Here is a 14,132-nt window from a genome sequence, read left to right on the forward strand (position 1 = left end):
ATGTTTCACTCCCAGCGGAATAGGTGGGCCACTGGTGGGTATCAGCCAGAGGTGTACAAATTCTCCTTCTATCCTGCCTTCCCCTATCTCCACTGCAACCATTAAAGCAGTTCAGTCTGCCACAGCACAGATGCATGAATACATGTGTATTGAAGCACAGTGGTTAGAGTAGGCCAACTTGGGTTCCCACAAGTGCAAGCTTCACAGAACCCATTCAGCCTGCTACACCTGACAAAAGGTTGCACTGTTAATCCACTATGACTAGCCAAATATATGTTTGGGTAGGTAGTTTCATTGCAGCTCATTTATCACAACAGTGTGAGCAGCAAAATAAACGAACCGAACTTGAAGGAGGCTGAGGAGAAATTAAGGTCGGGGAATATATACCAGACATGAAAAGGAGCTCGAGTCCAGCAGGGGAAAAGTTTTCATGAGTTTATGGGGCAGCTCCAATAAAGCGGTAGGTGTCTCTCAATATAAATTGTATAAAAAGTTAATTAACACTCTTTCAGGAACCTTGAGTATTTTATGACATGGTTGTAAATTTGACCAGCGATTTCCTCAGTCCATAAATATGAGGGTTGGAACTTAAATAGTGGCAACTATTTATTCACAACTGATACAAAAGAGTTACATGTTTGCACCTGTTACTGTCCTTCGAAGTAGTCACCAGTGTTGTGTAGAGCCCGTTGCCAGCGATGTGGAAGGCATAGTACACCGTTAGCAGAGCCTGTTCTGTTGATGGTGTGGATGGAGCGGGTTACTGCCAGTCGCATCTCTGGAACAGTTCTGAAGCGAATGCCACAAAGTGGTTCCTTCATCTTCGGAATCAAATCAAAGTCACAAGGACTTCCTTCCGGGGAGTATGGTGGATGGTACAGCACTTCCCAGTCCCATCGACGGAACAGAGCAGCTGCAGCTTGCACTGTATGCGCCTGCACATTTTCGTGCAAAATGATGGATGGGTTGCGCAGAAAGTGTCGCCGCTTCTTTTGCAGAGCTGCTCACAAGTGATGCTCCAAAAATGAACAGTAATACTGTGCACAAACAGTCTGCCATGGAGGAATGTAATGTGTTAAAATAACATCATCACAGTCGTACACAAGAATCACCGTAACTTTCACCATACTGGGGCTTTGATGCACTTTCAACTTTCGCGGCAACCCATAATGACATCATTCGTTGGATTGGCGTTCCAGTTTTGGCACGATGTGACCATGTCTCATCCAGTATTAAGATACAGTGTAAAAAAACCTCTCCTTCGCACTCATAGTGCTCAAAGTGCTTCTGAGCAGCATCTAATGCATCCATTTTTGCATTTCTGTCAAGTCTTGCGGAACCCATTGTGATGCAGTTTTTCACGTGCCCAGGCATTCCTTCAGGATGCCAGGCACACTTGTATGCGCTAATCCGGTTTCGTGGGCGAGCTCACGAATCATATGGCGTCGATCACTGTCCACTAACGCGGCAACAGCATGCACTTCTTCTTCAGAGACGCTAGGACGACCTGCCTGATGCATGTCTGCCACAGTTTGCCGACCTTTGTTGAAGGGTTTGACCCAACGCACCACTGTTCTGTACGGCAGTGCCGATTCCCCGCATGCCTCTTGAAGACTTCGATGACGCTGTCGTGCTGTATGGCCTCTGGTACATTCAATCTTGATCCAACTCCATTGTTACTGTTTCGAAAACAGAGTGACACTGTTACATTAGACAGCTTGCTCACAAGTGGCTGTGTTTCCCTCAATTGCGCGCACATGGGATGGGCTCGGAGGTACGGTAGGTATATCAAAAACATGTGCTATCAGTGACAATAGTAGAGTCCATTGCATAGTGTCTCCACAGCAGTGTTGCCACTATTTAAGTTCCAACCTATGTATTTTGAAAGAAGTCAAAGACTTAGTGGCTGACAACTGTGTGGAACTGTGTACTAAGGACTTGAGGCCGAAGCATTGAGAGGCTTTCTAAATTTAGGGCAAAGACTGATTCAAATAGCAAAAAATGTGGCTCAGTGCATATTAAAACCACATTCTGGTGGTAAGTGAGATAGTGCGAAGAAACCTTAGTATGAAAGAATAGTTGCTTCTTTCAGGCATATACTTTTTAGGTTAACACAATATGCAAAACAAACTTTGTGTTGGCTAGAATGAATTTGGGAAATTTAGAATGAACTGTTTGGCCATTTAGAATGAATTCAGTGAACCTGCAACACACATCTGGAAAAATTAAGTGTTGTAACTGGGGTCATATTTGGCAGAAACATATGAAGGTTACAAAAAGTAGACTTTCAAAACCTAACTTTAGTTCCGTTGCAATATAATAGACATCTTCAGGTTCTTAGATGCAGTGATCTCAACTTTCAGAGATGGTTCTTCCTACTACAGAAAACATGTATTAGAGGTTACCTGATGATGCTTCAAATTGAGAATAGCCGGTACTAGTTGAAAGACAGTGAAGTTTCAGAGAAAATCATTCATATCAAAATAAATGCAGTAAATAAACCCAAAATACACTAAAAAGGAAAAAAGTTCAAATAAAATCAACCATTTTCTGGCCTACAGTGACCCAAAAGGAATCTATATTTCATTGAGTCTCATCTTGTGATACTCTGGTAAAAAAATACTTTCCATCAACCTCCGAACCCTACTCATAACACTACATTAGAAGTGTACACAATAAACTGTGTCGTAGCGTAGCACAGTGGAAAGATGGGCAGGCAAGCAAGACTTCTTTAGCGTGCGCTTGAGTTGGGCATGGCGTGGCTTGGAGGGGAGTGAAGCTGCCAGCCCACTGCACTGCTAACATGCGGCAGCTTGCATGTCTGTCTATCAGGCAAGCAGGGAAAGATTAAAAGTAGAATGTGTACACCTCTGGTATGGGCATGCAATTCAACATGGGGGCTTGTGTAGCCAGTCCTCCTGACGCAGGGATTTTTCAGAGTGCTCATGTTAATAGTAACGGAATGTATGCTGTTGGTCAGACGGTGTTTATAGTAGTTAGTTTGAGAAGCTTTTCCTTTTCTAGATTCAGAAGGGTTTACAGGGGATTGCTGGCCATTCAAAAACTGTCAGGCTATTGCGCAATGGGATGCTGTTGGTAGAAACACCTAGTTCCCAACAAGTAAAGGACCTCCAGAAACCTCAATGCCTTGAGGAGCATGCAGTAGAAACTAAACTGTACAACTCTGTGAACTACAGCAAAGGTGTTCTTTCCCAGAAAAGAACTGAAAGTTGATTGGACCTAATAAGGCATTGTTGACGTGCAAAACATAATGAAAAGAGTGGATGGTAATCAAGTGAAATCAGGCCTGTTCATACTGACTTTCAATAGCATGAAACTTCCAGAGCCTGTCAAGGCAGGTTTCCTCCACCTAGGCATGCAGCCTTATGTCCCGAACCCCATGTGGTGCTTTAAATGCCAGTGCTTTGTGTATACCACTCCTGGGTGTAAGGTAGAAACCACTTGTGGCAAATGTGGTACAGCTGCCCAGGAGTCAGTTGTTGATCTCCATTGAAGTGTGTGAACTACTCTGGGGATCACCTCTCTGGAGTAGATACTGCAGTGTCTTCCTTGAAGAAAGGGGGATACTGGAAATTAAAACAATGAATTTCATCCTGTATGGTAAGGCTAAAAATATATGTAAGGCCTGGCAGCCCCCCCATGTTCCCTACCTCCTTTGCTTCTGTTCTTAAACAACCAGTTCAGAAGACCAGTGCTGTACACAAATGGAGGTTGGTAGGTTCAGCACTAGTACCTGCATTTGTCATTGCACTTGTGCTGCTACAGTTACCTCAAAAGACCATACCTCTTTCCAGAACACCGGAAAAGGCTGTGGCTGCCAGCATTGAGGAGCTCCCAACCCTGCCAAAGGTTCAGTGTAGTTCACTGTCCTAGCACTGCCACTACCACCTCGATGGTTGTGATTCCAAAGCCTCTCCAGGCAAAAAAAAAAAAAAAAAACAAAAATAAAGGAATTACAGACATTGGCTGCAAGCGGTCATTGATCAAATCAGTGGGGAAAGTTGAAAAGTTGTGCGGAACCAGGATTCAAACCTGGCTCTTGTACTTACTAAGCAGATGCACTGACCACTGCACCATCGAACACAGCGGTCATTGCAACTGCATGGACTACTGCAGCATCCCTCCCATCAGAGCCAAATTCTCAACTTATCCACACACTACGAATGTAGTGCCCCTTCCCCAATATGCTCATTACTCATGGCATTTTTGAGTGTTTATTAAATACTGATGACTGCTGTATTAAGCTTGTGTGGCGATGTTTTGACTGTTCAGGCAACGTCTGTTCTAGACCTATTACTCCATGCAGGTACACTTAACATCACAACCATAACATTCCCTTATTAGATTGGTGTAGAGATTCACCCTTGCAACTCTTGTGATTTATCTCAGCATCCAGCTATGCCGTGCTCTGTTCTTCCTTGGCATCGAACTTCTTTCTTCCATCCAGATTTCTATAAGTGAATTGGCTGTAAAACAAAACACTGCTCCTCTACTCAAATAAAGTCCAATTAACTCTGTATATTGTCAAAAACTTTCATAAACAGCTACATGTTACATAGGATGTTACTACCCCCATAACCAACCAATAATTTCTATCTCAAAGACACCTCGTTAACATTCTGTACATAACAATCACTTATGTACATCATATTCGTCTTCCTTGGTGCCAGAGAACTTCCAAGGTACTAGAGCTCCTTCATTCCTCCTTGCTCCACAGAGATTACAAATCCTCTCCAGCTGGTAGATTTCGCACCTATTGGGTAGTGCTTTCCCACAGTATGTGGCTCAATGTTTACAAACTAATTGCGATCACTTACATCTTCACCCTGAGCTTTATATTTGATGTGTGTGGTACACGCCCTTCTGTGAATGCCATAGATTACTACATATCCCTCCACTAAGAGATAAGGTGCCTTGATCATACACTTTGCAGTTAATCAATACAAACATACATATCCTCTAATTAGAATTGTCATGCATTCTTTTCTTTTATATTTAAGAGCTCCTCTACTTTGGATGGCAAAATGGCATTGAGTGAGCCGTAATTTCATTGCTTTTTTTTTTCAGAGCACTTTCAGCTCTTTAACCATTAATTTTTCTTACCTCTGGAGGAAGCAATTATTGTACAAAATTTTAAGATCAAACATAAGATTACAAAGAGAGTCAATTACTCATGGTAAACTAGAGAGTTAGATAATTTTTACTTTCTCAATTTATTATCCAGTTTGGAGGAGATACTACCTTAAGCAGGATCTTTATTCCTTTTCTTCATGAATATTACACTTAAACATTTCTCCCTTCTTGTAGGCTGTATTCCCATGGATTCAGCACTCTTATCCTTTTATTTTGCAGGCCAGGTCAGTGTAAGGTACCTCTCCTTTCTTCTAATGTGGTTGGAATCCTCCCTTTCATGAATCCACTCAAACCTGGCATACACTCCCTTCTTTGGGGCTTGCTTACCCGGAAGTGGTTGGGGTCCTCCCTTCTTTGGGTCCATCTGAAACTGGCATAAGCTTCCTTCATTGGGGATTACTTTTCCATAACTCCCAATTTAAAGTAACTCACCCACCTTTTCTGCTACTTTATTGAGTGCTTCAGTACTTCTCTCCTTTCATTTCACCTTGTATAAAGACTGTACCCTCCATGAAACTTCAACTACCTCCCGCTTTTCCTGTCTGTTTTCCTCCCTCCAAACCTTATTTTCCTTCTTAAAATTGGCTTATTTCCTGCGAGGGTAATCCCAAAAGTAGTAAGGTCTCCTATTTTTTTTTATAAGTACATAAACCTGTTTATTTCTACAACGGTTTACATCAGTTTACATCTTGAACATTTAGCTATTTTTCGACATAATCACCATTTGTGTCGAAGCATTTTTGTAGATGCTGTGGCAGTTTTTGTAAGCCCATGTCACACCACCATGCTGTTCAGAAAGTTATGAACCTCTTCTTTCACCTCGTCGTCGGAGCTGAATTGCTTTCTGGCCAAATGTTCTTTTAACCTAGGGAACAGGTGATAGTCACTGGGTGCAAAGTCAGGACTGTAGGGTGGGAGGGTGGGTGGGTGATTATGTTCCACTGAAACTGTTGCAGAAGAGCAATGGTTTGCCTAGCGATTTGTGGACGAGCGTTGTCATGGAGAGCGAGCTGGTATGACATGAGCTTACAAAAACTGCCACAGCGTCTACAAAAATGCATTGACAGAAATGGTGCTTATGTCAAAAAATAGCTAAATGTTCAAGCTGTGAACTGATATACACCTTTGTAGAAATAAACAGGTCTATGTACTTACAAAAAAAAAATAGGAGACTTTACTTTTGGGATTACCCTCGTATATCAAGCTTATTAGTAGGACACCCTGTCCTGTAACACATCTTGTACCATGTTCCTCAAATTAATATCCGACTAACCCTCTTTTAGTAGTTCATTGTTTGTACTTCTTTACCATTTCCGCATTATATAAAACTTTCTCTCTCGCTGTGTAGTTCAACTCATGCTTGTGGAGAGCAAAAGCTAGTGTTTTATGTTCTCCCATACTAATATCCCACCCTCACTGAAATAACACACACAATATTCCATACTCTACGGCGTCAGTAATTAACTTAACAGGTTTGTTCATCTGTGGGTGTTTTAAAATGGTTACCTCTACTACTACTCATGAAAGGCCTTAGACTCTTCGTTACCTCAAATCCATTCACTTTTTTTTTTTTTCCACCACCCCCTTCAACAAGTTTAATAGCTTATGATTATTCAAGGGCTGACCTCAAATCTATTTCTTATAGAGTCCTGCTAGTTCCAGAAACGCTTTCAATTGTTTTGTACTTTTAGATTCTAGACATTTTATAGCTTGTTTCCTGTTTGGATCTGCTTTTATTCCATTCATGCCTACCAAGTGACTAAGAAACTTAAGTTCTTCTGTCCCAAAAGTAGACTTTGACAGTCTTATAGTGATATATTTGATGTAAAACCTTTCTGATGTTCTAATCAGTAAATCACAATGTTCTCCCCATGTCTTGGACACTTGGATTATGTCATCTACATAGCTTATTAGTTGTTTTAATGAACCCGTACCCAGCTAAGCATCCAAGGCTCTTATGAATAGCAACACTGAGATATTTAATCAAAAGGATAACACTCTAAATTGGTATGACTTAACCTTAAAAAAAAAGTAAGTTTCTTTGAATTGTCACCAGTTTTGATTTGCCAATACCCAATGTGAGACCCATCAAGCTAAAATACTTTGCTTGCTCGAACTTCGTCAATATTTTGTCTATACTGACTGTTTGATCTCTCTCAGGATCTATGTGCTTATTTAGAGTACATGCATTCAATTTTAGACGCACTGTCCCTCCCCCCATCCTTTTACACAATACTAATAACAGGTTATTGCATACACTAGAACTCCTTTCTATTAGTCCTCCTCCTAAACGTTTTATTAATCTCCTTTTGCACTTAATGGTACCAAATTGGGTTTACAGAAAAAAGGCAGTTTATGTTTGATCTTAAAACTACAAACACAGTTTCCAAGTACTCCAGATTCATAATCTTTCATCCTAATTAGTTCTTGCAGTGTACTTTGTGTATCTATAAATTTGTCACGGTGCTTGTTGTTACAAGGTGGATGTTATATGTCTGTATTACCAGTAATCTTCCCACTAAATGGTGCTACAATACTGATCTTGATAAGTACATGTTAATATATGTGCTGAAAAATCCAGTATTACTTTAAATCTTATCAGCCAATCAATACCTAGGAACAACTGCAAATTTACATTAGGCACTACCAAGCATTTCTGCATAGACGTAAAATTATTTGATGTTATCAGTAACCACACTTCATGCTTAATTTGTCTTGCTTTGCTTCCAGTTATTTCTACTATGTATGCTCCACTAACTGGCAGTATTGGATACACTCTATTGTTTTAATACTTCGAACAAAGACACAGATACACGGGAAATTTCATTTCCCAAATCTATGTGCACACTCACTTCCAGATCGTCACTCTATACCTGTTTCTTTGTCTTCTTCAGCGAGTAACCAATTGTATATTGGTGTTTCCTGACTAAAAGCAACCAACTTCTTTTCATATGGGCCTGCACTTAATTTGACATATCCTGTCCCTTGACTAGGACATCCATCGTTTTCTGTTACTATTGTTGTTGTTTGGTTTGTCAAAAAATACTTCACTATTCTAGCACCTTCCTTAAGGCCACTATTTGTAAACATTTGTGTATCAGCACTTTGTTCTCCCCATCTTTGTTGTTTAGATTTACTATTCTGACTCTTATTTACCGGACAGTAATTAACCTCTCTGGTATTTAGTGTTAAATCTACCTTCTTCCTGGCATGTATCCTTGTGCCTGGGATTATTGTGCTCATTATTCATCGTGCCTATATTTTCAACAAATGAAACCTCTATATAAAATTTTCTTTCTTACATAATATGGTAAACACCTTACCAATACCTTTGCTAAATTTACTTCATATATTGGGTTATCTAAATACTTCGGTCTTGTTAGGTGCCACTGTGTGTACTTCTTGAAACTACCCCATGAACTGAATTCCAGCATCAATTTCTCTTATATTTTCTTATACCAGTATTTACACTTGAATTTCTCCTGAAAATCATCTGATGAGGTAAACTCTTCTGAATGGATGGTTCCCCACTCAGCAGCTTCCTATAGCATATAACTAGATTAAAAGTCTATCTTTCTAGAGTCTTCTCACCTTTGTGATAATGATCTTGAAAACACTTGCAGAAGTTTGAATGTATGCCCCAACTGGTTTTAACTTTGTAAAATGTTTATAAAAATTCATCATGCTTCCCAACTGGTATTCCTATAGTGGTATTGTTGAATCAAAAGATTTACCTTTAGTTCTCCTCTAGTTTTTTGAGTGTATCCAATGCCCCATCTGGTTTTAACTTTGTAAAATGTTTTTAAAAATTCATTATGCTTCCCAACTGGTATTCCTATAGTGGTATTGTTGAATCAAAAGATTTACCTTTAGTTCTCCTCTAGTTTTTGGTAATTCGTCCCATAGTCTTTTAAACTCATTGGCAGTGTTAAAGTGACTTCCTCCCCAAAAAGTCAACTGCTTGATTCTGTTATGATAGATAAACTACCTAATGAAGTATGACCCTATATTATCAGCCCTTGAACTAACATTGAGTCTTCTCCAGTTATGCTTGCCATCTAGAAATGGAGAGGTTAAAGAGTATTGTCAAACATGCTCATTTTCTTTGCCATGATCAAATTAAGTAAACCAGTGAAAATGGTGCTACGGTAGAGAATGTCACCATAAATTTCCCAAAAGAATCAAAGAGAGGCAGGTAAAGGCAGACGTTTTTGGTCACAGCAACGTGTTTTGACTCACTCAGCAATCAAACCACAAACATTTCTTAATGTTTCTGTAATCCACACTCATTTCATTCATTTTACGTATAAACAGTAAATGCATTTGTTTAACAGTCAAGTTTTCATGAGATAGCTAGCTAATACAGCACCCAGAGTATTAAAAATATTTGCGTAGAGGTTTTTACTCGTGTTGGGTTGTGCAGAAAACAAAGCGTGTATAGATGAATATAACTTAAATGTAAATCAGTGATAGTATCAGAGGATAAACAATACTGAGAAATGTAGCATGGCAACAGTGAAGGGTAGTGATCCATCATCTGAATTTTTAGAATTTGTCATCTTTGATTGCAAGAACAGATTACTGTAGTTGTCTAGATAAACTGTGATCATCTTCAGAACAGTTTGTTTTGAAGTAGGTGCTGCAAAAAAATTGTTATTGGATGAAATTTTTGTTTTTTATCACCACAGACCTGTACGGAGATGATCATAATTGATCAAAATAGAAATCAAATTTTATAAAATCTTGCTATCAAAGACTGAAAAAAATTCAACAAATTACTATGTTGTTACAGTGTGAGCTTAAGTTGCTTAGTTAGTGGTATTTATAAAGGCTCAACTTAATGTTTGCTATTTCCCTGTCTAATTTTGAAATACTGTATGTTTTTTTTAACTTGGTGGAAAAAATCCAGTCACTAACAACCTTATTAACATAACATACATATTCTCAGTATTACAATCCAAGGGAAAGGATCAGCAGGGTCATCTATCATCACAGACACTACATTTTACATTTCAAATAATATTTCATCTACCTTTTTTTTCTGAGTTCTATGATCTTTGACCTTTGCAGTCATCGGATTCTTGTTGTAAACACTTTTTGCTGTACCCAAAAAGCTGAGACAAAGGGGAAGTCTAATGTTCTTGAAAAACTTTAAAGTACATTATGTAAAGTGTGAAAGCCACTCGTGTCTATAATACTGTAGCACTAAAGCTATTAAAGTGATCTCTGGGTGTATATTCACATTATTTCTATTTTGCATAGGAGCTTGAACAGCGGAAGTTGAAGAAGTCCGAGAAGTTTGGTATGGTGTTCTACATTTGCGACATAATTGGTGCTGACTTGGTTGAATGGTAATTGTTTTTACTGTGTATATAATACCATTTTTTGCGTATAGTAAGTTTTTTTTGTTATAGTCAAGTCTTTAATAACTTGTATTGTTTGTTGTACTTTCAGTATAGAAACAACATCTGGAAATCTTCTGAGATTACGGAAGAAGAAATAAAGATTTTCCATATCTGAAATAAACACATTGCTTTATTTTGTTAGAAAAAAAAAAACCTTGCACACAGAACAAGATCAGCAGTAGGGCTGGTTCTTGTTCATTTATGCTATAAAATTTTGATAACTCTATTTTGAGTGACTCAGTATATGACATTTCAGATACCTTTCTTTATCCTGGGAGTAATACCAACATTCTGTAACTTGTTGTATAAAAAGCTTCTGTTTTCGTAGTTCAGTTACCATCTACCCTCATTGTAGAATCCAGTTTTTCTTTTTGGTTTGACAGGATGTATACGTGGACAAGGAAAAAAAAATCCCGGATTTCCCAGTTAAAAATATACTTTCTCCTGGGTGACAGTATATTTTCCCTTATCAATCCTTTGAATGGTTATGGTTTTATACACGGCCATACAATTTCCCGGCACTTCAGAAAACTAAACTCATGGAAAAAGACACGTTTTGGAAATACCTTTGATGTGCAGCAACTTGTACGCTGTGTATTTTCGTATTACGAAAGTGTACATTGGAATTCCACCAAACACTGCATGTTACTTTCCGAATCATTGAAATCGAGATTTCGATGTGCTTTTGTAAGCTATTCGTAGCTCATGTCATGTGATCTCGCCAGCCGATGACAGTGGATATTCAGAGCATAGGGCACGTGATGTAGCCAGCCTACAGCAACATCACTGTTAACTAGTATGAACACACAAACAGGGAAAGTTAATAGCTTAAATTTATATACATGGTGTTGCTACAAGAAAAGCAAAGCTTTCACGTGTAATATTGGTCTCTAAGGTTAATAAGCTGCAAGAGAAGCTAAGCTTTCGCATATACTGTTGATCTTTTTTGCACATGTTATACTTTAAGATATATCACACAAACGTGCCAGTAAAATTTTTAATAATGACATAAATGTCTGCTCTTCAGGGTTTAAAATTCTTCTAAATGACTTGTCATCAAAGAGTTGATTTTTAAATGAGAGGCAAACGCTCTGTGATTTAATAAATTCATGGTACATTCTTGCACATAGTTCAACTTACATAAAAGGATATTTACTTTGAAAGTAACACTTCTCAAACCACTATTCGCAATATTTTCCCCCAACCTGTTAGAAATAGGTTCCTTTCAACAGTTGCCAGAGCGTGCCAGATTAACAGGCGCCACCGCGCTTGGGTAGCTATCATGACGTAGGAAGCCCGTATGTACGTACATGTAAACCATTGAAAAGATCATACATTATGTGGTTTTCCAGGTGTAAATTTTCTTGGAGCACCAGTACTGTATTACATCATGTTTGGTTCTTTGTTATGGCATAATGCCATACGTGCTAGAAAATGAAAACGTGCACTTGAAATGCAGCGAACAGTTGGAACTAGCCAGTACTGTGGAATTAAACATTTCGTTTCAAATACATTGAATGCCTCTGCGGAAGAGGTTAACAAAAGTCAAATTTCGTTAGCAAACAGACAAAAATAACCTCATTGTTTCGCAAGGCGATTAATGCTTGACCGTCAAAAAAGTGGAAATAAAATAAAATCTGAAACTAATGACATATTTCAGCCTTCCGTATTTATGTGAATGTGTTTTAATTCACTTGATAGCTCCCGACCACAAATATCCAGCTCCTGACCACAGATATCCATTTTGTTTTCATTTGAAATGAGACTAAACGAAGGGGAAACAAAGACTAAACGAAGAGGAAACAGCAAAATCACTAGATGTAAACACGGGTCACGTGGAGACTACCCACTATAATTCAGAGTGCTCTGCGACATTTGCGAACCGGGTCAATACTAACAAAAAATAGAATTTTCAAAATATGTTCATCTTGTAGCGCACATCTTTCTGAAAAGTCTGAAACATAAAATATATGTATTTGAGGAAATGAAAGACATATTATTTGGTCTTAAGTATGCCAAAGTGCATTGCCACACCTCTTCATAAAGCATTTTTCTACCGCACGTCCAAACTATATTCAGGAGAGTGGAAATTGAAATGTCCTGTGGTGCGTCTCCTGCTCCCAGTTGGCCTGTTTGACAGCCTGCCACTCTTAAAAAAAATCCTCGCAATTAATAGCGGATGGGATTATTTGTAATCGAGAGAACAAGAACTCTTTAGAAAATCTGAACTCTTTATTATCTATTAGTTAATAACTTGCTGTTTTGTGTGACATCAAATTAAATATAGGATATATAAAATCAATACTGACAAGAGATAGCAAGAAATTACACATTTCTTCAGACCTTACCTCCTAGCATTTTTTTTCTCTAATCTTGCTGCAGCTTTACATGGCATGCTTTCCTTTCTGCGAAAGAATCTATTACCTCATCAAAGTTCGTCAAACGTTTTGCTACATGCAAAATGGAAATGTCGTTATCTAATACTGAAAAAGCTATTAATACAGATAATACCCAAGACTGGTGTGGTTTCTCAATCTGATTACGTCTATTTTGCCACTGTGTTCTAGATAAAACAAAATAGGCCTTTCTAATATAGCAGCAATTTTGTAACACACCAAATAAACGAGACTGTTTTGGTACAAATTGCCAACACGACAGAATATAATCCACGAAGTACCAATATCAAATGCCTATTGGGCCTACTACAAGTAAAAAGCTTTACATTAGGAAATAGTTTCACATTTCATTCATATGCACCAGCTTCTCAAGCATGAGATCGAAAAGTAGTATTACGAAATTTTTATATAAATTTGGAATTGTCTTATTCTTCCATCATTTATGTGATGTCCCCATTTCTTCTCATTCTTCATTCTAACAAACAGTCTTGTCATCACCAATTCTGTAGCTATTGCTACCATTGTTAAAATTTGTTCGCCGATTAACTTCACTAACCCTGCCAGAATCACAGGTTTAGTTATTCCGCGTTACTTCCAGAATAGAACTTACATGGCTGCTAGCCGGGGACTGTCCTACTGGTCCTTATAGTGTAGCGATCTCACCAAAAATTTTCTGTCAAAATTTCATTTTCTTGGATACACCGAGAAGATAATATGGAATCTTTCTCACCTGTTACTCCTGTCAGTTGTTTATTTCCATTCTAGTAGTCTGAATCTATGGATTTCACTAGTAATTATAACAACACTGATCATTTGCAAACCCAATCAGCCACTTAATCAGACAGCAATTGGCATCCATCTTTTCGGCTTTACTCCACTGTGCTCGTATAGCCCTGTCCCCTTTTCGTCTGCAGAAAGTTTATTTCTAGATGCGACGAGGATTCTCCTGTCAGAGACATCACGTACACTATGCATGCATTCAAAAGTCAACTTATGAGTCATTCAGAAATCAACTTAAAATGTGTTCAAAAATGTTCAAAAACCAACAGAGAAGCATTTCAAAATCTTATGAATAATCAACAGACAAACATGCGCTGGATGCTAGACGCTTTGTGAAACAAGTTTTTTCCCTCAAGAATATGAATTTGGCGCCCCCTTTTCCCGGTAGCATCTAGCT

At 38.5% G+C, this 14,132-nt stretch overlaps 1 protein-coding gene across 3 annotated transcripts in view; it reads left to right on the plus strand.

The window, feature by feature from the left end:
* Positions 1 to 10,680, plus strand: part of LOC124790158 (serine/threonine-protein kinase 19-like) — a 46,058-nt gene extending 35,378 nt beyond the window's left edge. For all 3 annotated transcript variants that reach the window (XM_047257752.1, XM_047257754.1, XM_047257753.1), the window contains 2 exons: positions 10,417 to 10,505; positions 10,609 to 10,680. In XM_047257752.1, the coding sequence (XP_047113708.1) occupies positions 10,417 to 10,505; positions 10,609 to 10,657 (138 nt within the window). In that variant the 3' untranslated portion in view covers positions 10,658 to 10,680. The remainder of the gene's footprint in view (positions 1 to 10,416; positions 10,506 to 10,608) is intronic.
* The last annotated feature ends 3,452 nt before the right edge of the window (positions 10,681 to 14,132 follow it).

This window comes from Schistocerca piceifrons, chromosome 3, assembly GCF_021461385.2.
Source record: "Schistocerca piceifrons isolate TAMUIC-IGC-003096 chromosome 3, iqSchPice1.1, whole genome shotgun sequence".
Classification (NCBI taxonomy): Eukaryota; Metazoa; Arthropoda; class Insecta; order Orthoptera; family Acrididae; genus Schistocerca; species Schistocerca piceifrons.